The following is a 22,759-nucleotide window of genomic DNA, read 5'->3' on the forward strand; positions in this document are numbered from 1 at the left end:
CGCATAATAAGCCACGGTCAGGGTCACATGCTATGCAAATTGACCGCACTGCAAGGTAGCAATACATATTTAAATCTATACACGAAGCCTTATAGACTTGAAACGGGACATTTTTTAAATGTTCTTAGAAAAATACTATTTGTGCAAACGCAAGACAAACCAACAAAGATATTTTTTTAAATTTTAAAACCGTTCGAAAATAATATATGAACAGTGCATATAAAGAAAAAAACAAAAGAATCTATTTTCAAAACCTACCCACTTACTGCGACGTTACTCTGTACATTAAGTCGATCGATGAAAAATTGTCATTTGCAATGCTATCACCGTGATAGAGAATGACACTTCAATTATTGAAAACATGCTACACTTTAATTAAAGATAATTACTACAATTTTCACCTACGCCGCCATTGTAATTACTACGCCACGTAGACAATGTATCGTGCTACAAACGTCTACGTAGACGTTTTGATTAGATGCGCCTACGCTACGTTTAATTGAAATTGACTGTTTACACGAAACAGATAATATAAAGATAATTAGTCAATTTACTCATATTGATATGTTTATTACGGATTAATTAGTGACATTTTACAAAATGGTGCATTAAAATAAATCAATGAAATCTAAGTATTGTCGTAACTCGTTAAAAATCGAGATAACAAGAGAACAGCCCGGCTATTAAGCTTCATATAAACGAATATTAATCCCATTGTGAATACTACGCAATGAAACGTAATGATATTCAGCCATTCCTCCATATTATTTCAATGTACATCAAACACGAAATGCTTAACGTGGCCACACGGCCTATCAGGATACCCTCTTGAGTAGAAATATAATAAATTAAACCTAAGTATCATCAACTGATCTATAAAAAAGTTACGACCATTTTCATAATATCGTGACAAGGCCAAGGACATGACATAGACCTAATCTAGCATGGCGTGAGAACATAAAAATCGTTCGTGGTTCCTATGGAACTATATGTAAATACTAGTTGTATGTCGTTGTATGCCATATAGTTAAGCTTGTCTTGTGTGACTTTTCTTAACCTTATTTTACAGTTTTTTTCTCTTTTTTTCTTTTTTTTTTCTTTAATTTTAAAAGAGTTTGCTTTTTACGATGGGAGGGAACTTCCACGCAAGAATTCCCATTTTGTTTTCTGCAACGAATCTTTTAGAAGAATAATGAGAGAATAATGACCTATGCTTTCTCTATTTATAGGTGACCCGCGATAAGCAACGGAATGTATGAGTTGATGCATAGCAATATGTCTAATTAATAACCTAAATTTCTTTGTAAAATATTAATAGTTGCATTATAAAGAATGTTTTTCATTTTTGTTTTAGCCAATTCAAAGGTCCAATTTATATTGCCGAGGAATGCAATGGAAGCAAATTTTTGTAATGTAATTGTTCCTTTTTTTAACAATACCAATTGACGGGACGAACAAGTAGTGCGCCTGGTGGTAAGCGACACGCCTATTCATAACAGTTGCAGTGCCACTCAGAGCCGCTGTGCCCGTCACCGTGAGACATATATTGACAAGTCCCGTATGCCTGTAATTTCACCAACACCCTTACCCTTCTAAAGCGGAACGCAGTAATGCTCACGTTACTGCATGGCGGTAGTAATAGGTAAGGTAGCAGTACTTCTGGACGAACTCTTTCACAAAGAGCTCTACTGCTACTAAAATACATAGCATAATGATCATTATTTGAATTGTGTAGCGTACAAACCAGGTACGATAAGTTAGCTGTGCGAATCCCCAGAAACTGCGAGAATTGTTCGGAAGATGCGTGACTAGTTTTTAGACTCGTATCTAGTGTATACATTACAGAAATGCCAAAATTCATGACGCTATGTTTATAAAACTTCACTTGCATTCGGTTCCGCAGAAATGTAAACTGGTCCAAAATCGACAACAGCAATTTTAAAATTTCTTAATCTTAAACGAAATATTGATGGTATATTACTTATATTCCTATCTATTATTAAATATAAGCCACATTTCACACGATTACAGGCGGCTAACGGTTTGCTAATAAAGCTACGTTTATTTTTAATCCAAATGAAGACTGTTTTACTGTCATTCTAATATATTTGCCAAAATCCATTTAACAATAGTAGCCATTATAATAATTGTAAAAGCATTTGTATGTTATGCTGCGGATTTGACGTCACAACTGCCCTTGAACCACGATGCATTGGGCGCAATAATGAGGGTAGCGTAATTGAGGGGTGCAAAGTGGAGTTGCCAGCGCAACACGCTACGGAAACATTTTCTTTTTATTTATTTAAATGAAGTGTGCTTGGATAGAGAGCAATTTAAACTGAGTTTGTTTTGAATTTGGAGGTTGTTCTTTTGAAATCTTTCTGTAAATATAAAGCCGGGCATTTTTTACATTTTCGTCAATAAAAAGAATAAAGCTTTCGGAATATGTAAAGCTCTTTCAACAATGAAATCCTACTCGACCTACTTGATTTATTTTTAGATTTGATATCCATTTAAGACCTTTTTAAAAAAAGAAATGATTCCAAATCCTTTCTTCTAGAATAGAGTTGACAACCAAGCCGTATAAGTATGCCAAATATGAAATCGGTAGCAATTGTAGTTTCTAAAAAAGACAACCTTGACATACAGATGGCCACAGACGTCTCGTACTACAAGGAATTACTCATTTGCCATTAGGTACATACGGAATCTGAAATAATTATTTTTTTTTTATAAATAAAAGTTACCTCAAAAGGTTGTGGAATTACATCTATTTGACAAGTTTTATTGAAATCAGTAAACGGAAAGTGAGTGAAATCCAATAAACCGGATTCATCCCTTAATTTGCCACCTTTAGAGGTAGAATATTTTCTTAAAATTCGAATGGGACCACTACTAAGGTACCTCCTTTCCAACAAAAAAGAATCATTGAAATCGATTCACAAATCGATGCCTTACTTTCTCAAACTCGTATCTTATAAGAGTTATGATTAGGGAGATGGCAAAACTTTCTATTTATTTTAAAATTTCTGTGAAGGGTTTTAATTTGGAAGCATTACTTTAAGAATAGGTGATAGCCAGTGTGTGAATATGAAGGAAATGCTACGTGAAATCAGCCTGCAAAATTTGTATGTACAATCCATTTTTTGCATTTCAGTAACTTTGTGCTTTAAGCTACGAGTTTGAGAAAGTAAGGCGACGAATTGTCGGAGTAAGCACGTAACATACACACAAAAAAAATACAGTAGCATAGAGAACCTCGTCCTTTTTTGAAGTCGATAAAAAAATTACCAAATTAGACGTCAGTCCGGTATAAACCGGTATAAACTCAACTTTCGCAATACTTTATTATTTTACTTCAGTCTTTACCTTTTGAAGTTCCTGTATTTTAACATGATGTTGTAGTATAAACAAATGATGAGTAAACATTGTATGTTTGTTTTAGAGATGGAAATCGTGCCTGAGGGGAAAAACTTTCGATTGGTAACAGAAGACGAGCTCCCAGCTGTGGCCGATTTCTTAGTGCAGTATATGCCTGAATCTCTAAAAGTAAGACGCTTTACAATACGTACATAAATAAAGGAATATGGATGCAGAGACGATATCTAAGAATAAAATTATTCCTTGATTTAGCGATATCTTGTCAATAAAACATTAATCGAGAATATAAAAGATCACAAATCAATTATATTAAGCATTTCAAGGTTATCACGAAAATGTAATTCTTATTTATCGGCCCTGCAACTCTATCATGTATTTATGAATTTGACTATATCGAGCCATTACCGCCGACTTAAAGTAAGCGACAAAAACAAATTTTACAATAGAGGGTTTTTTTAAAATTCTACATATAAATGGTATATTAAATTGAGTTTTAATAATTATATGATAATGAATTCCGTAGCCGACTGTGTAACAACTAAACTTTTTTTTTAAAACAATGGACGTTAAGCCTTTTTTGGCGCTTATAATATTTTTACTATCTCTATCTAAAGATTTTTGAGTCTTCAGGCGTTCACTTGCGATTTAAAATATGCAACACGTTTCTTTGCCACTTTGTTTACAGTAAACGACGAAATTGTGATGTATATTATATCGGTTGCAATAACAAGTGGGGTCGCTTACGTTATGATTTTGTCGGTTACACTATAATATATATATATAAAAAGTTGAGCTAACGATAATTTTATCTTTTGCCGTAATGTCTATTTGATTTAAACAACGGAATTCCGAGTCCTAAACAATTTATTTTGAAATAATCAATGCAAATGAGAAAGTTTAGATCTTGAGATAGTTACGTATTAGCTGTAAATAAATAACGGAATTCCAAGTTCTGATAAATATAGTAATTCGAAATAATCAATTTATTCTCGTTTTCAATTGTTTTTTTTCTATTGATCTGCAAGTTGTGCTCTTTCAATTAACAATTTGTTACATTTTCTTTGTTTCAAGTTTCATCAGACGATTCAAACATATCTAAACAACAAGGTGTGGGACTTCCATTTTTATGTAGCGAAAAATTGGCCGGAGGATCCGATTTGCGTGCACTTTCCTGGCTGTACTAGTACGGTAAGATATTTTTGACCTCATTAGCTCGGTAAGGCTTTCTTTCTCATTAAAAAATTGTGCGCTAAAGCATTTTTTCCACGCTAGCGTGGAAAAGGTTTTTTAAACTCGGACTTGATGATGGATTGTGGTGCACCTAAATTTTTCTTTCGATGAAAAAAAGCTTAGCGACACGTTCAACTACGCAATTTGTTGTACATTATTTCTGTAATATAAATCCATTGATATATTGTATCTTATTATTGAAGACATTAAATTGACAACGATAACTAATTTTGTTTACTAAAACTGTTTTTTTATTTTCTTTCATCTACCATTTTCCTCGCTATAGGGAGGAGAAACGTTGTGTGTTTCGCTCGGCAGCAAAGTTGTTTTGCGTCTCATGTCTTGAAACTCTCGCAACGCACAGGATTCTATTTTTGAATGTTAGCGTCCTTCCTTCGCTCAGGTTTCAATGCAAATAACTATTATTATTACAAATATTTGACCCAAATCTCACCACAGTCACACGTCAAGTACCTAAATGATAACTTTGTTGAAACTGTTTGGTTGATTATGATCGGCCATAGTAAGGTTTCTAACGTTATTTAGTTGTTGTGTAAAATATACAGGAAGTCCCACAGCTATGCGACACGGAGGGAAAGAACTTTAACCTATAACGCGTTTTAGAGACACACGGTAACCGTAACGACTTTGGTAAAAAAAACAATTTCTTTAATTTTTTTTATGGTGGATGAAAACACCTCCGCGTTGGAGACACCGTTAAATATTGTAGATAGGATATTTTGCGCCATGCCATTACTTTATTTTTAAAAGTAAGTAAATAATTTTATTGAACTTAAACTAAATAAATAAAAATAAAAATCATTTATTGCAGACAATTTACAGTTCATTTTGTTAGTACACTTACAAACAATCTACTCTACTTTAGTACAAAAGTTACAGAATAAAAATAAAGAAAATAAAATGAATGAACGAATGAACGAAATGACTACGTGATACCTGCTAAGTTCACCGAGCTCCCTAATTAACTGACTGTATGTTTTTTTTTGTATGTATGTTACGCGATAACACTTTATGTACCGATTTTGATGATCTTTTTTTTTTGAAAGAGGGTGCCTCGGTAGTGGTCCCATTTAAATTTGAAGAAAATATTCCACCTCTACGTGTGGCAAACTAGGGGATGAATCTGGTTTCGCTCACTTTCCGGTAACCGATGTCAATGAAACTTGGCAAATAGATGTAATTCCACGTACTTTTGAGGTCGGTTTTTTAGTACTCTGTACTGGGATTATTTAAGTACTTAAAAGGAATTAATCTTTACAATCCACCCTTTCGATCAGCATCATAAAAATGCAGGATTTTTTTTCATTTGTTCGGTTGGATTCCTAGATGAGGCGAGGAATTAAAAAAAAAAGATTGAATGCTGTGTTACTTACTTATAAATATAAAATAATGTAATGAAGCAAAATAGCCCATCTACAATATTTATGGTACTTTCACGACGCGACACGAAGTCGCACATGGCACAGACAGCCCGTATATATAACCTATTATTGCGAAATTGCCGTGGAGTTATCATTCCAAAACATTTGACATGACTATTTCTGCTACAGACGTTACATTATACGCTAGTACATTGTCTCCGTTTTCAGCCTAAACTGAATATAATGTAGTATAATAACATGTATAGTAGTATAGTATACTTTATTATAGTAACATGTATGTATTGTTGACAACATTACTGTGATGACAAAACTGTGATGACTGATTCGCAGCTTCAAACAATTCTGTCGTGCAAACGACAAGGTTGCCGTGAACCGATAAATTGTCATCACGATGTAGTGGGAACAGCTAGATACGACAGCCTTTCTACGATAAAGTAAACGTCCACGACGCAGTCACGACAGATAGTCGTGATATGGGAACAGGCTAGACGCGACAGTCGTCCAACGATAAATAAAAACGTTATGAAATGATGAGAATGCGCCCATTCGCGTTCATGTTTTTTTTAATTCGTGGGCAATAGTAGCTGTTCAATAAATTTGAACCCTGCTTGTCGCACTTGAGACTTTTTAGAGTCGCTCTTCACGACTCGTGTCGAGTCAAGTTTCAAACAAACCTCGAGTTAGGGTTACGACTCGAGTTCTTTTTAGACTCGAGTCCGTGCTCCAATGAGCTCTACTCGACTCAGACTCGAGAGTGATTTGGGCCACCGAACCGTGTAAAATTAAGTCAAGTCTGAAAATGCAGTCTCTCGGACTCAATTTTTTTACAACACAACACGAGTACAAATCATGGTACTGTAAATATCTAATCGTGCACATTACCAATATTCGGTTTTCCTGTAAATATAATTAAACTTTCATAAGACTTTTACCGAAGAAATAAATTATCTTAGCGGAATGTTTGATACAGCTCATCCGAGTCATGTAAGAGCTGTTTATTTATTTAGTACTCTTTCTCAGAAACGTCCTTATCGCCATACTAGAGGAATTTGTTTATCTGTGGCTGTCTGGGGATCGTGGTTTTCACATGGCGTAATGTAGGTAAGCGGCAGTGTACCGATAATGTCTTTAGTACGGTCACACCACTGATTATAACAAGTATTCAGGTTGGAAAGAGAATGGTGATAACGTTCTAATTCAAAATTAGAATTTGTTGTTTAGAGTGGTTGAACACGGCGGCTTTTAGTAGCGACGCATCGATTGCATCGATGGAAACGCGCGACTGCATCGATACAAAAGCACGATTGCATCAATGCAATCGCCTATAAATACCACGACGAATATATGTAACGATACAATCGCGCGTTTGAGTAAAGGTAAACGATTAGCTGCGGCATCGGTAGGTACTGCATCGCTTAGAGTCTACATCGAAAAACCGTAGATAAAACGAAAGTAATTTGAATTTTTACATCCTCTAAGAATTTGTATTTAAATCTGTAGAACAGACTTAGGGTTATAGCCAGCGGCCGAAGATGTATAGATACTGATATGTAAATTCAACAGTACCTTAATTACGTTCTGAATAATAATTAGGTTGTAATTTTTTCTTTAAAGCGCAAGATAATAGGTGAACTCTATAATGCAATACTTTACTACTCTACTACTACTTTACTACTCTACAATGCGATAGGTCATCGCCATGACTGTACCACCTAAGTCAACCGTAATCATGGGACCTGTAAAGGCCCCGAAACGTTGGTTAGATTGAAAAAAATAAAATATACGCGATTATAATCCTGGAAAAATAGTTTCATTACCTATGTGTAACAATCGCGAAAACCTAAGAACTCGATATTTACAGTAATAGATATTATTTCTAGATATTCATTTAAACCTCGGACAGATAATTGTTAACATCAGAATATGTCTAATATATATACGGTTCTTAGTTACAAATGAACGTAGTTAAGCAAAAAGGATCAAATCCACAAAATTATCCAAAAATTAGAGCGTCCAATTATGATCACCCCACATCACACCTAGGAGGTCGTAGAAACTAATAATTCCTCTACCGCCGCGTCACGTTGCATCGTGCGATGTTTTGCTAATCTTCTTAAGCCAAGTCTATCTTGTAATAAAAACAATTGCGTAGCTCGGTACCCCGGTATCAAAACTTTTAATTAAGCGAGAGCTTTTACGTTACGTAAAACAAAGCACTTCTGTAGAACGTACAGAACAGCTGATGCACACTTGTCTTATTGTCATTCTATTACTGAAATATATTTATATATACAAAAAACATTTGTGTGTCGTTGAACAATAGTTGTTCATTTTAATTTACCGACTTCAAAAAAGAAGGTTTAAAATTCGACTGTATTTTTTGTATGTTACGTGATTACTTAGACATTTGGGAACCGATTTAAATTATTATTTTTTGTTGGAAAGAGGGTATCTTAATAGTGGTTCCATTCAAATTTGAAGAAATTATTCCACCTGTAGAACCACCAATAAAACTTGGCAAATAAATGTAATTCTACAAACTTTTAAAATCGGTTTATGACGATGCGACATCCTCCATCGTCATCCCTCCTTTTAATCACCTTTGCTCTAGTTCCTGGCAACTTATTTTCAAATTTTGAATCGTTCTTTAATTCTTTTGCCTCGTCATTCTCACTTTGTTTCGTTCCGTCGTCACTCTCTGCTTAATCCCCGAAGCGAGCACACGGACTCTCTCTCATTATACTAAATTACAAATACTATTTTCTTATTATTTTTTTAATTTATTGGGGTCAATAAACAGTTACACATTACAAATCGTGCATAGCTATAAATAACAAATAGTGACTTAATCAGTAACCAACACCGTTAACCGTTAACAGATTACTCAAACAGTTTTCCGATTTTAGTAAATACTACTGCGCTCCTAATATACTGGTGTCACTACTCACAAATAAAATATATACATGGGACCTGTAAAGGGCCCGAAACGTCGGTTTGTTTGAAAAAACAAATATACGCGATTTAAATCCGGAAAAATAGTTTCATTTCTTATGTGTAACAATCGCGAAAACCTAAGAACTCGATAGAAATATATACATTTAACGATGTAACTTGTTTATACACATACATCGACTCATTTTCGGAAAAATTTAAATAATGTCGAAGCTCTGGTACGTCTAGAAATAACAAACCTCTACTGGTTTTCATAATTATAATTATGCAACATTAAGAAGTGTGTATAAAGGGATTATCCAAAAGTACAGTGCAACTATGATAGTAATATATTATCTAATAGACGCGAAACCTGCACGTAAAAAACAGACTAGCGCTCGGAAAAGACATTCCAAGCTTTATGCTGTGTCGTGTCGTTTCCCACTAAGAGCCTGTCACTCCATTCGAGTGTTACCTTTGCAAACGTTAGACCTTTTTTCCTTTTTTATCTTCCACGGCATTTCAGTTGTAATTTTCTCCGTCACTAGTGTTAATACATTTTTCATTGCGGACAAAACATTGAAAGTTTATTTCATGATGAAGTAGATTAAAAAGTGAACCTGAAGTCTTGCTATTAATAATTAAAAAGTTGTTATCGTGTACACTCCCAGGTAGATAATTGACTTAACCTCGAACAAAATCTGCGTTTAACATGAATACACATTAAAATCTCTCTACGGACCGTATTTTAAAACTATGCCATAAACAACCTATTATTGTTTCTGAATCTCATTTAATTGTTAAACACGTCAATTCATGACTCAAATTAATACTTTTTTGTCGTTTTTCCAGCCAAACAAACTCCCCTACGAAAGTGTGACGGCGTTCTGTCCTTCCGAGCGCGCGGAACTAATTGACCTGCTGACCTCAGAGGACGTTCTCCTAGACTTGACACAGCCTTTGTACCTGAACTTTACCCATGAGGCAATTGTCAATCGCTTCGAAAAGCGCTATGAAGCACATGACAAAATCACTGGTGACGTTTACGTGTGCGAGAACCCTCCTACGACGGACTCGGATGAGTAGGTTTTCGACATGAAATATACATACATTTTATTTAATATTACCATTATATTCATTTATTTTTTGGGAAAGTACCTACTCCACTAGTTTGTTGTAATTATTAATACAAAGATCGAATACAAAGGAAAATTCCTTCGTTGCCAATCTAAGGCAACCTTTCGTTGCCCTAGATTGGCATGAGTACGAATTCTGTCAGATCAAAGGATTTTTTCTTTGTGTTTGCTCTTTGTATTAATAATAATTATAATGAATATACACTCAAAAATAAGTTATCCTTAAAACTTGAAGTATCCTTAGCGAAGTATATCTATGTAGTCGATTACCAAATCAAATTAAATATTGTAATTGTTATTTTGGCCCAGTCTAACCTGCAATGGGATATTGTGACTTTAAAATCAATGCACACTAAACACAACATATAATTTTCGCAATGTTAATTTTCCTAACTTAACTTTGCTAATTTCACAGGTATACATATATAAAATTTCCTTAATAACTACATATATAAAGCAAAATGGTATGGTTTTCAAGAAACAATACATTTGCGCAAGGCAAGCGATTTTTCCTATTCTACAAAGCAATAGCGAATGGACAGGCGTTACAATAAAATAACCTGATCCAAAGCAAACACTTTTCCTAGTTACTACGTTGTGCCTGTGACCTGCAATAATCTCATTGTCTCTAAACGGAAAAAAGACGTTAATAGTCATTTCATTAATAGCAATTTTATTTCCAGACTGCCACCGGACGTGGAGTTAGTTCGTTTGCAGCCAGAACACATGAAAGCGGTGCACGACTTGTACCCCGCGAGCGACATCGAATGCCGCGAAGTCTTCGAGAAGCTTGTAGCTGAGCTGCCTGCATACGGTATATTTGTGGAGGGCCAACTCGCTGCCTGGATGGTCCAGTCCTACTACGGCGCTATGTTCTCCATGCAAACGCGCCCCGAGTTCCGCAGGAAAGGCTACGGCATCTATCTCGCCCGCAAACTCACCAAGGAAGTCGCCCAGCGAGGCTACAAACCCTTTGTCGTGATTCGTCCGGAAAACGATGCGTCCCGTTCCCTATACACGAAACTCGGCTTCGAGAAACGTTTTCGAACGGTGCGTGCCGTTTTGCGCCCCCGCTAAAAGCGTAAGAGTTGATCACTAGCAGATTTTATTTTTTTAAGACTTTTGAAAAAATCTATTTAGCTTGCGATCTTTGATCGCTTAGAAACTTTAGTAGTAATAGCTTTAAGATTAGAGCGGCTGGTGCTCTCGGTCTGCCTTATCTCGTCGAATCGAATAACTCTAGCTCTGAGTTTGACGCAATACTCATGGTTCTGGCCTCTTTGCTATTAGCTTTTTCAAATTCCTAGTAATTTCAAATCTTTAAACGATGACAACGAATGCTTTCTTGACGAGTGTATGGTCCTTGAAATATGTCCAAGAGTTTCTAAAAAAATGTTTGCTAGTTGCCGCCTCTATCTAAGCTTTGTAAGGAGATTCGAGAGCTTTAGCCGTTTGCGGCGTGTTTTGGCGCTAGCCTAGTTACTGATCTCAACGATTCTTGGGGATGTCTTATCGAGAAACACTTGCTAGTGTTAGTAATTTCTTAATTCTTGATTTCTTCGCTAATCAAAATGCGAAGATTTATAGCGAGGCGAATAAGGTACCTTCAAGTGACAGGTTCTTTCAACTCGAGTGTTACTTGATGTAGAGCCCCAATTTCATTTAGGCGAACGCTTCATAACCACTCGTTGACCGAGCGGGGACTGTTCTGTCTCATGGTTTATAAAATTTTGGGACCCGTTATGATCTCGATGTGTGATAAAACATTAGCATAGGTACTTAATTTACCTGTTAATGCAAACATGAGAAAGAAAGGTTGCCGACATTCCCCAAAATTTGCACAACCGTCAAATTAACTAGCACCATTATTATTAATAACAAGTTATGATGATGAATGGAGTAATATTTGAAACATGTGAAAATATGAACGAAAATTAAGTAGAATTACTTATGTATAATTTGTGTTTCAAAGCACTATAAGTACAACAAAAACATGCGTAAAGTACCTATTTTTAAAGCAGTCGGAGTGATATGATCTTAAAAACAAGCCTTACTATACTTTCATTTCCTATTTAGTAGAAAAATATCTTGTCCGATAGTTAGGTAGGTGCTAAAACAAATTTTTATTTATCACAAGCATCCAAAACAGATTTAAAACAATTAACATTGTTGGGATATAATGTGAAAATCATTTAAAATTTGATACGAAAAAAGTAGATAGGTAGGTATTTTATTACGGGAATGTATTTTACAAGTAATATTGTACGTATTGTATTGGAAAAGTTTGCTATTAATATTGTACCCGATAAAAAGGTTAGAGGTGTTAATTTACTAACTACGCTATTATTGGATCTATAACAATGTGTGATACTATTAATTCTTGTCTAAGTAATATATATAAATATTATTCTTTTTTTATTTTTCTAGACACAAGTTCTGTAACCAACTTACACAAACTGTGATTATAATTTTCAGAATGTTAAGTATGATTTTTTAAGAGCACAGGGCTAGTGTAGACTTTTTTTGTTTTATTGTAAAAGAAGACATCGTAAACATTGTTGAGATTGATTAATTATAAATTTTGCTCAATACAAGAGCTTCCACGAACATTTGTCAAAATTTTACTTTGTATAAATTATTGCCAAATTACCTATGATTGTTCTTGTGTATTTCATTTTGTTTGAAGAACTTTGTGCTTGTCTTAAATCTAACAATTTGGTATCCATCAGAATTTAGGATAGTGGACAATTTAATATTCTATAAACTATTGGGTCACCCTATTCGATTTCGAATTTGCAGCTATTGAAATATTGTCATTGGTACAAATATTTAATAAAAACCAACAGATAATTTTAGGAAAGACAAGACCAATAGATGTTGATTCGAAACCCACCGTCATTACATGCAATCATGCTAAAAGCTTCCCTACTAAAAAGTAGGTACATGTCGAGTAAGTAGTTCAAGAATTTATTGAAATTATTAATTGTAAGAACATTTTTTCTGAACACTATCCACCTATCCTTATCTTAAACTTTAATAAAATTAAAAGGACACCGTTTCCGTCCTTACGAACCAGCAGAAAAATTGTAAAGCGGTATATTTTGTGACTCCCGCAAAACAAAGATTGTAGTGTCCATTCTGTATTGTTTATCACTAACCTACCTTGCAAAGGTTTGACAAAAGAATTAAAATGATATACGAAGCTTGGTTGTATTATTTAATACATTTAATTTACAGGCTCGCATAACGTAGTACCGATTTCCTTTATTTCAGAAAATACAGTAAAATATTACTTGGTAGGAATTTACCCTTCGTCATCATTCCTTGCAATCATCTGCTGGACATTTTAGTAGCGTTAGAGCTCCTTGTGAAAAAGTTCGTTTAGGCATTTGCCTAGATGAACTAGAAATAAAAGAATAAATAGAAATAGGTACAGCCACCTTGCCTATTTCTGCCGCCAAGAATGTAAGCATGACTGCGTTCCGGTTTTGGTGAACGGTAAGGGTGCTAGTACTGCTAGTGAAATTACAGGCACATGGGACTTGTCATCGTATGTCTCAGGGTGACGAATGCACAGGCAGTACCCCTCAGTTCTTTGCGAATTAAAGCTCTGAGTGGCACTGCAATTGCTATAAACAGGCGGCTCGCTTATCACCAGGTGCACGACTTTTCATATTAAAAAAAGGCTGATCCTCAACTTGTCGCATCCATCGTTCATCCCTACTGCCTATAGCCTTCGTAAGTCGGTACTCCAGCTAGATCTAGCCAAACGAACTACTAAGAGACATTATGATCCAGGCAGACGGCGTCCCTGCAACACTACCGTAGGTACTGCAAGCATGTGTTGTAATCATAATTACAAAAAAGAGTTACTAACAAAGTATATGTAATCACAGGTATTACTAAAATTATGGTATTTGCTAAACTAGCTAAACGTTTTATAAATCTATAAAATAGGTTAAAAATATATCGGTGTTTATTTTATTCAGTCCCTCTGTACATAGCTACCGAAGTATTCGTACAGGCGAATAAAAATGCCTCCGTAACCGAACGGTTACCATGCTGGACTGCCACGCAGAGGTCCCAGGTTCGATTCCCGGGTCGGGAGAAATATTTGCATGGCCTAAAATTTATCTCGTGAGTTTGGGTATAATTTGTGGTTGTCTATGTGTGTGTCCAGGGCACCCGCAACACAGGGTTTCCTTAGTGCTACGTTGAGTGTGTGCGGTATTATTATTACATTATATTTTTAAAGCGTACACCTGGATGCACAACACAAACTAATGAGATACCTTTTAAGTATGCTATGCTGTATGTGCTATTGACGTACAGGGTATTTACTAGTTACGTCGTGATGGGAACGATGGAAATAGCATTTTATTAATTAAATAACAAACTGTGAAAGCACGCATAAGCGAGTAAAAACGAAACGGCAGCATACTAAAATTGTATGACACACGCTAATACGATCCATACCAGGATGCTAGGCGCCTTCAGTCAATTTACCGGTTTTTACTTCGACTATTTTGGCAACACTACTATTATACGGCACGTTGGGTTGTCGAAACGTCAACACACAAAAAACAATATGGTGGTTAATTGTTTGTAATATTCTTGGTATTTTCCATGTGAGTATCGCGATTTTTCAAGTTTCTCATTTTTTAGCAAAATGACGAGCCTTATAGATAAAATTGAGCATTTGATTAAAAGGGAGAAAACTACTCCAGAGCGTAAAAGGAAGGATGATAAGACCAAATCCTCGAGTGAAATTCTTTCGGAGATTTTCAGTGCTTTCAACGCTGATCCTCCCAAGATAGAGGAAACTCCAGCGAAAAAATCAAAGAAGAGTAAGAAGAAGCACAAAAAGGAGAAGAAAAAACGCGCCCGAAGCAGCAGCAGTAGTGATTCTGACGATAGTGATTATTCACATAAGCGGAAAAAACGAAAGAAAAGTAAGTCTAAAAAACATAAAGATAGGTCTAGATCACACTCCTATACGCCAGCCCGGACACCTGTGAAGGTTAAACCGGACCCTGATATTGTTAAACATGAAAAAGTTAAATCGGAAAACATCAAAGTCAAGGTGGAAAAGGTTAAGTCAGAACCCGTTCCTGCCCCGGAGAAAAAAAGGCGTCTATCTATTAAGTATGGCGAAATTGGTTGGTCTCCGCCCTTGGAGTCAGATGAGATTCTTACGCCGACTACACCTACAGAGATGCCTAATTTTGACGACTTGCGATTAAAACTGGACAGTAAGAAAGAGGATGCTGCTGAAGCTGAAACAAACAAGGGCAAAATTCAAATAAAAAACTTAAAATTCAGTTCTGTTTATGAGGAAACTGTAAAGAAAGTGGAAGAAGAAGCTAAAAAGAAGGCTAAGATGTATGAAGAAGGAGAATACACAGACTCATCTAGCAACTCTGGAAAAGGTGGACTATCCAAATCGCAGTTCCCAAAAACCTCAGACCCTAGTGGTATTTTAAAGCAGCAGGCTAAGGAAGAAATTAAGATGTAAGTAAAAAGACAAGTGTTATTTTGATCTGCATGAAAATAAAAATATTGCAATTATTGTTTGGTGAATCTTTTAAGTCTTCAATAGAAGTACCTTCATGTATGGCGAATAAATAGAATTCAGAATATGCAGTATACAGTAGATACCACATCATGCTATACACTTTTGTTTTAATATAACCAGTACAACGGGACATGGTCCATCAATGTGTAGCTGTACTTAAATGTCAGAAGTAATACACATTCAGTGGATCATACCTCAGAAATTATTTTATTATATTTTGTTCTATGTTTTTGATATGTACTTAGCAATTACTTTATTATGATTATGTATTTAGAACAAAAGTTTTGGTACATGTAATTTTCAAATGCATGTTACAAAGAATCCAAAACATTATTTTGCACCATACTTAATGTACCCTGGTATGTCACAAACTCCATAGTATAATAAGACAAGTAAGGTAACGCCGCGTACACACACATTCACATCATCTCGTGATGCACTTGCATTACAGTATGTTGGTTGTGCCGCCTACCTTTTAGCTAACACTGAATTGATGTTTATTAATATAATGCATTATTCACACTCATTAGCGAACAATTATCTAAACTACTGCAAAGTACTAAATATGGAGTAGCGAATAGCTGTCAGACAAAAATTGCACTACTCAAATGATTCGACGATGCCACAATTTGCAGATCTTACAATTATAATTTTTCAGTACACAACATGAAATTATTTGAAACTACGATTTTGTGCTTTTTGTAATTGGAATAATGTTGATCAATCAATTTAATGTTCTTTCAAATTTCATTTACATTTTTGTCTTTTGACGGCCTCCATGGTCGAGTGGCACACCGGTTTTCATGGTGTCGCTATCTCTGAGGTCCCAGGTTCGATCTCCGGCTGGGTCAGTGTAGAAAACTAACTTTTCTATATTGTCTCAGGTTTGGGTGTTTGTGGTACCATCGTTGTTTCCAATTTCCATAACACAAGTGCTTTAGCTACTCGCTTTGGGATCAGAGCAATGTATGTGTTTGATTAACTATTTAAGATTTCACGCAAATTAGGCGCCTTGACGTCGAGTTGCGGACACTAGCCCGTTACACCAAGTACCAAGTAACTATTTAGGATTTACAGTAATAAATATATTGAATTTCCTCAAAAGTTACAAAAATGACCTTAAAACAAAAATTACTTAAATATTACGCGAGAAGATCAAAAGTTATGAAAAATTTATAATGAAATGTGAACAATATTAATTCGCTATCACTGTCAAGTTGTATGCAAATCTACAAAACAGTGGAATAACAGGTTATCGTATAACTATTTATTTCCAAAACTTAAGAACCAGTTACGCGGTCCACGATTTTCATCACCTGAAGAGGCTGTCGAAGAGTATGAAAAATATATTTCAGAGATTGTCACAGAGGAGTGGCATAAATGTTTTCAAAATTGGTTCATTCTTATCAAAAACTGCATTAACGCTAATGGAGAATATTTTGAGAAACAATAAATTCATTTCTGTCCATTTATAGCATTTTTTTTTCTTATTTGTTCCGGAAACTTATAGTGCACCCCATGTATATAAATAAATTCATAAAATAAGTGACATTTTTGCACTAAAAATATGAGTTTACTAACAATTGCAAATTTTCAGAATTGAGGAAGAAAGGAATCACATAAAGAAAAGCAAGAATTCAGAAAAGGAAAGCAAACATTCAGAAAAAGAAAGCAAACATTCAGAAAAAGATAGCAAACATTCAGAGAAAGATAGCAAACATTCAGAAAAAGAAAGTAAACATTCAGAAAAAGAAAGCAAATCTTCAAAGAGTGAAAGCAGTAAATCTCACAAAAGGTAAATAAAATTATGAAGGTAAACATAATATGAGTCACTTCCTAACAAATATTCTACCTCTGCTTGACTGATCCGGCAACCTTGGTAGCCATATGGTTTGCTTTGTGGGCGCTGGATGAGTAGGTCCCGAGTTCGATTTTCGATCTGGGAAACCAATTTGGGAAATTAACTTTTTTAAATTGCTTCTGGTTTGGAGTTAGTTCTAGGTAGTGCCCCAGATTGTATTCACTTTCTATGGTGCTAGTATAGTACAGGGAAATCCCTAGTATGAAATGAATCCATGTAATTTGTGTGGTTGTGTGGCGCAATATTAATATTATTTTGACTGGGTTACTGTGGTAGTGTATTGAATTGTAACTTTAGAATGAAGAACAACAACTATTTCTTCAATTCATGGTAATTAGTTATCATTTCATACTTAAAATTAAAATCATTTTACTGCAATTAGGTTTTAGAATTGATATTTCAGTGTAATGAAATTTCTTCTATCAGATCTTCAAGCAAATCCAAAAGGTCAAGATCTCGTTCTCCTTCAAAACATCATCGGTCAATATCAAAATCAAAAAAACGAAGCCGGTCACGACACAGATCATCATCACGGTCGCGAAGGCGGTCGTCGTCTCGGTCGCGACGCAGATCAAGATCTAGGAGACGATCAGCATCTAGAAGTAGGCACTCAAGACATTATTCACCTAGGCATAGAAGTAGGAGATCTAGGTAAGTGTTTTTCGACCGTCTGGTTCAAGATACTGTCTTGTTATTACTATTAGCTAACTGCAGATGGTACAATAATTGCTATGTTAAAAAATCCATCAAATTTTGATGGCATTTTTTATTATTTAAATATCCTAGACTATATCCTGAAATATCTTTTAATATTTCATGATAATACACTCAAATACTGAAATAATAAAAATTGCCACCAAAACTAGCTAGAGGAAATTGACCTGAAAATTACCCGTTTACAATGATTGACTTACCGCAGGTAAAGGCCTAGGAACCCTGTCAAATATAATTCTTCACAATCTTTTACATAATTCATAACTCCCACCTACACCACGTTAAGAATTAATCTGTCTTATAGATCGCCACAAGGCGTAAAACTAGCAGATAGTGAAAAGAAACGACTTCTAGAAGTAGCAAGAAGGAACGCAATAAACATGCTGAAGAACGGGGCAGTGCCAGCCGGAGCAGCCGTGTTGCCACCACATACTAGGAACCAAGTCATGGCTGCTATACAATCCGGTGGTAAGTTGCTAAGTTGCTTGCAAACCTTGTAGTATCTTGGTGTGATATCCCAAAAGAATAGTTGAAAAATAGTTAAACAGATTTTCTTGTTCATTCTTCTTGGAGCAGTCTCTTTCCAAATAAGCAATAGATAATTATTATTTACCCTACCATATAGTTGTTTTGATGAAGATGACCACTTTTTGGATTCCTTGCTTCGTACAAGTCTTTGAAAGTTTTTCCTGGCATGTTTACTTTAGTTGAAGTATTGCACGCGTTCCAAGAGTTTATTAAAAGCAACCATTCAATGTAATCACTAATCGATTTCAAGGGACACCGTTTTTATTAACTTATATGTAAGTCGCCCAATAAAGATTACACCTCCCTAAGTTAAGAGTTAGTAATAAGCGTTATAACATTTAAGGCCATTATGCGACTCTAAGGGTCGTATTCTAGAACTCTACTCAATGCTCAAGTCAGGATTTGAGCAAACTTGAGTATGATTTACAGTGCTCACTGCAATACTCAAGTCCTGACTTGAGTATTGAGTAGAGTTCTGGAATACGACCCTAAGAATCCAATTTCAATTGACGGATATTTGGCAGGTTGGGGAGTTAAATGTTGGGCTAAAACTCTATACTCATATGTGAGGTCTTGTCTCACTACGAGGCGGCACGATATAGTAGAGTAATCCACAGGAATTGACATATCAACGCCGACATTGACACCCAAGTGTTACAGGACTTATTAAAAATAAGATTAGAAAAAAAATTAAGTGTGAATGAATTGTTTTTGTATCTTTTGTATCTATTTCGGTCTATCAACTTATTAAAATAATCTTTTATTTTATATTAAGTTGTATAATATGTATGTAAATTATGAAGTGCACAGGCAACTAACCTAATAATGAACCTATCTCTCCCCAGGCAAATCAGTAGATGAATTAACAGACTTCTGCAAGCACCTGTCAAAGAAGGAAGCTTTAGGAGAATTATCTTCAGTCTCCTCCGGCGATGAGAATATGAGTGAAAATGAAGACACTATTGCATTCCACCATCCATTCTTGGTTAAGGAAAAACCGCCTATTGTTTTGAATATTAGGGTAAGTTTTTAAATAACCTTGACTTTTTTATACACTTGATATTAATGTACTAAAGACGTTACACAGGTTTACCACGTAATAATGAATAATTTTTGCGTTAAATACCTCTTTTGTCACTTTTCAACTAAAATTCGTAGTAACTAGTATCCATACTTGTGTCGTTAGTATTTTATATTTTTCTAAAAATATTTACATATTTATTGTTTTTTTTTTTATTAATGTGGTATTCCAAAAGAAAGAACTTTTTATCAACCACTGTAGGCAATTGATACAATTATTTTTTTTAATTTACACACATAGATTTTTGAAATAATTTGTTTGTGGAATGAGTAGTGGAAACAGTTTGGGAATGGTATAAGAAGGTAACAAATACCGGAAGCGAATTACTCGTACGAAAATTACTAACAAAAATTGTTTAGTTATAGTAAAGCTGTGAAAAGAGTTTACAAGCTGTTTAAAAATGATTCAGCATAGCACTTACATAAACAAATGAACAGATGGCAATTGTTGACTAAAACGAAATATGTATAATTTCGCTGTGTCTAACGAACATTACACACAAACAAATTGAAGAAATTCTTCGTGCATATATTATACTTCGTGCATACATACACTAAAAATCATAACCAAAAGACTAAACTAAGTTAGGGCATCTTTTTTTTTAAATTACCATACTATAACACCACAAATTAGTAGCAGTAGAGCTCCTTGTGAAAGAGTTTCTCCAGGGAAGTATTGCCTCCTTATCTAGACCTTTGCGAACCAAAGCTGTGAGTGGCACAGCAACTGTTATGGATAGGCGTGTCGCTCACCAACAGGCGCACGACTTGTCCATTCCTTCACTTGGAATGAAATAAAGTAAATGGCGCTCAGACATGGATCTAATAAATTGGTCCATAATATAAAAGCGGTGATACTGATTAGAATAGTAGTAGTAATAATTATTGTAAAACATTAGTTGGATGCTGATAAGCAAGTTATTGTTAGTGTTCAGCACGGAAGAACAAAAACAATGGTAGTGCCTTAAGCCTCGATTATTATCAGAACCGATGTCACCAAAACTCAGACATTCTTAATTTGAAACACAACAAAATCTTGATGTTGATTGGTCGTAGTTTCAAATTTAAGAAGAAATAAAAAATTCTGAATTGTTAATATAATTTAAACTTCACCCTGTCGGAACATCGTTAAAAGTTCAATACCTATTATTACAAGTTCGACGTTTTGATATTATATTGAAATTGCAATCGATGTCCTGCCATCTAACGGTTAATTGCAGAACGATGACGAATTGGCGTTATTAATTTAGTTCTCCAAAAAAGAAGCGACCATATTGCGTAACAAAAAAGTATTTAAATAAACAGAAAGTTGAAAATTTATTAAAATAAGTCTTTCCGACGATATGAAATACCACTACAGATAATATTTTTGATGCGGCTCATCATTTTTGTACTCTAAAACAGCACAATGAGGGATTTTTCGAGAATTTTAGAGAATTTGCACGAAACAATGACAACCATACCTTACAAAGCGAAAATGGCGGACTGAACTCAGATAGCTCTTTCGAGACATAGTTGGCACGCGTCTGACGCTAACTAACCACTTCTACTGTATTGTTCTCTGGTATTAACTCACAAAATATTTAGATATTAATGTCATAATAAACTAAGTGATTTGAAACCTTCAAATAATAGTGGTAAAAAGACTTAACATGGATAAATCCATTAGCCATAACCACGAAATAATATTCAGGTGCCATTTTTGCAAAACCATGATCATGTTGGTTGACACGTTATTGCTTTTCATCCAATTGTCAATTGTAAATAATATTTTGCTATTAAAACTAATTAAGTAATCCCTTATTTTTATTCCAGGGTGGCGCTCCTCTGCCCGTGAAAACCACAGGTCCTCTCGCCATAGTGAATAAAGAAGAACTACGACTGCAGTTCCCGGTATCCTCTGGTAGTCAACACAGAGAAAAGGCTTCTGAATGGGTACCTGTATCACCTAAGAAAAATGACATGGTAATTTCTCTTATATCATCGATCAGAGAATCATACTTATGAATACTGTAGAATCTTGGCACTCCTTAATTCTAAAAAAATATGTTTGAGTTTTGAAACTCTCCTCCCAGTCTATTATATCGATGTACTTACTACATCCTTTATAAAGTTCATACATTATTAAAAAAATAATTTCGAAAATAGCCGATCCATATTTGTGATGAATTGATGAGTCATTCCCTATGATACAAAAGTTAAAATAAATAACATGACAACCTCGGTGGCCCAGTGGTTAACATAAATATAAGGAAATGCCACGTTCTATTGTCAATAATACCATTTGGGAAACAATATTTACTAAGTTACTTTTGATCTTGCTGTTTTGGTTAGTGCCTCGGAGTCAATTTCTTTGTCCTGGTTCTTATATTTCTCATGTTCTCACACAACCACATTAATTACCTGATTTATTATTATTATTATTATTATTATTATTTAGTAACAGTAGAGCTCCTTGCCTTGTGAAAGAGTTCGTCCAGGATCGTACTGTCACCTTACCTATTTCTGCCGCCAAGCAGTAACGTCAGCGTTACTGTGTTCCGGTTTTGAAGGGTAAGGGTGCTGGTGAAATTACAGACATATGGGACTTATCAACTTATGTCTCAGGGTGACGGGGGCAGTGGCAGTGCCCCTCAGATCTTTGCAATTTAAAGCTCTTGAGTGGTACTGTAACTGTTATGGACAGGCGTGTAGCTTACCATCAGGCGCACGACTTGTTCGTCCCGTCACTTGAAATTATAAAAAAAAATATATTGTTTTGGAAATAATTCAAATTTTATATTTAATAAAAACAGGTATAAAAAATATATCATGAACTTACAAGAAAGTTTAAAGATCATCACACATAATGCACTTAAATCGATTTTAGTATCAAACGTAAAAAATACATATCACATTACGCGTAAAAATACTGAGTCGC

General features: G+C 35.0%; 2 protein-coding genes across 4 annotated transcripts in view; both read left to right on the top strand.

The window, feature by feature from the left end:
- Window positions 1–13,269, top strand: part of LOC113229456 — a 44,642-nt gene extending 31,373 nt beyond the window's left edge. Inside the window, exons 2-5 of the mRNA XM_026463052.1 lie at window positions 3,446–3,549; window positions 4,453–4,569; window positions 9,798–10,027; window positions 10,765–13,269. Coding sequence (XP_026318837.1) covers window positions 3,448–3,549; window positions 4,453–4,569; window positions 9,798–10,027; window positions 10,765–11,158 — 843 coding nt within the window. The 5' untranslated portion in view covers window positions 3,446–3,447 and the 3' untranslated portion in view covers window positions 11,159–13,269. The remainder of the gene's footprint in view (window positions 1–3,445; window positions 3,550–4,452; window positions 4,570–9,797; window positions 10,028–10,764) is intronic.
- A 1,481-nt stretch (window positions 13,270–14,750) lies between these two features.
- Window positions 14,751–22,759, top strand: part of LOC113229383 (protein SON) — a 35,593-nt gene continuing 27,584 nt past the window's right edge. For all 3 annotated transcript variants that reach the window (XM_026462949.1, XM_026462950.1, XM_026462951.1), the window contains exons 1-6: window positions 14,751–15,592; window positions 17,254–17,451; window positions 17,944–18,168; window positions 18,536–18,699; window positions 19,605–19,780; window positions 21,655–21,804. In XM_026462949.1, the coding sequence (XP_026318734.1) occupies window positions 14,751–15,592; window positions 17,254–17,451; window positions 17,944–18,168; window positions 18,536–18,699; window positions 19,605–19,780; window positions 21,655–21,804 (1,755 nt within the window). The remainder of the gene's footprint in view (window positions 15,593–17,253; window positions 17,452–17,943; window positions 18,169–18,535; window positions 18,700–19,604; window positions 19,781–21,654; window positions 21,805–22,759) is intronic.

Source organism: Hyposmocoma kahamanoa, unplaced genomic scaffold (genome assembly GCF_003589595.1).
Source record: "Hyposmocoma kahamanoa isolate Upper Pololo Valley unplaced genomic scaffold, ASM358959v1 62, whole genome shotgun sequence".
NCBI lineage: Eukaryota > Metazoa > Arthropoda > Insecta > Lepidoptera > Cosmopterigidae > Hyposmocoma > Hyposmocoma kahamanoa.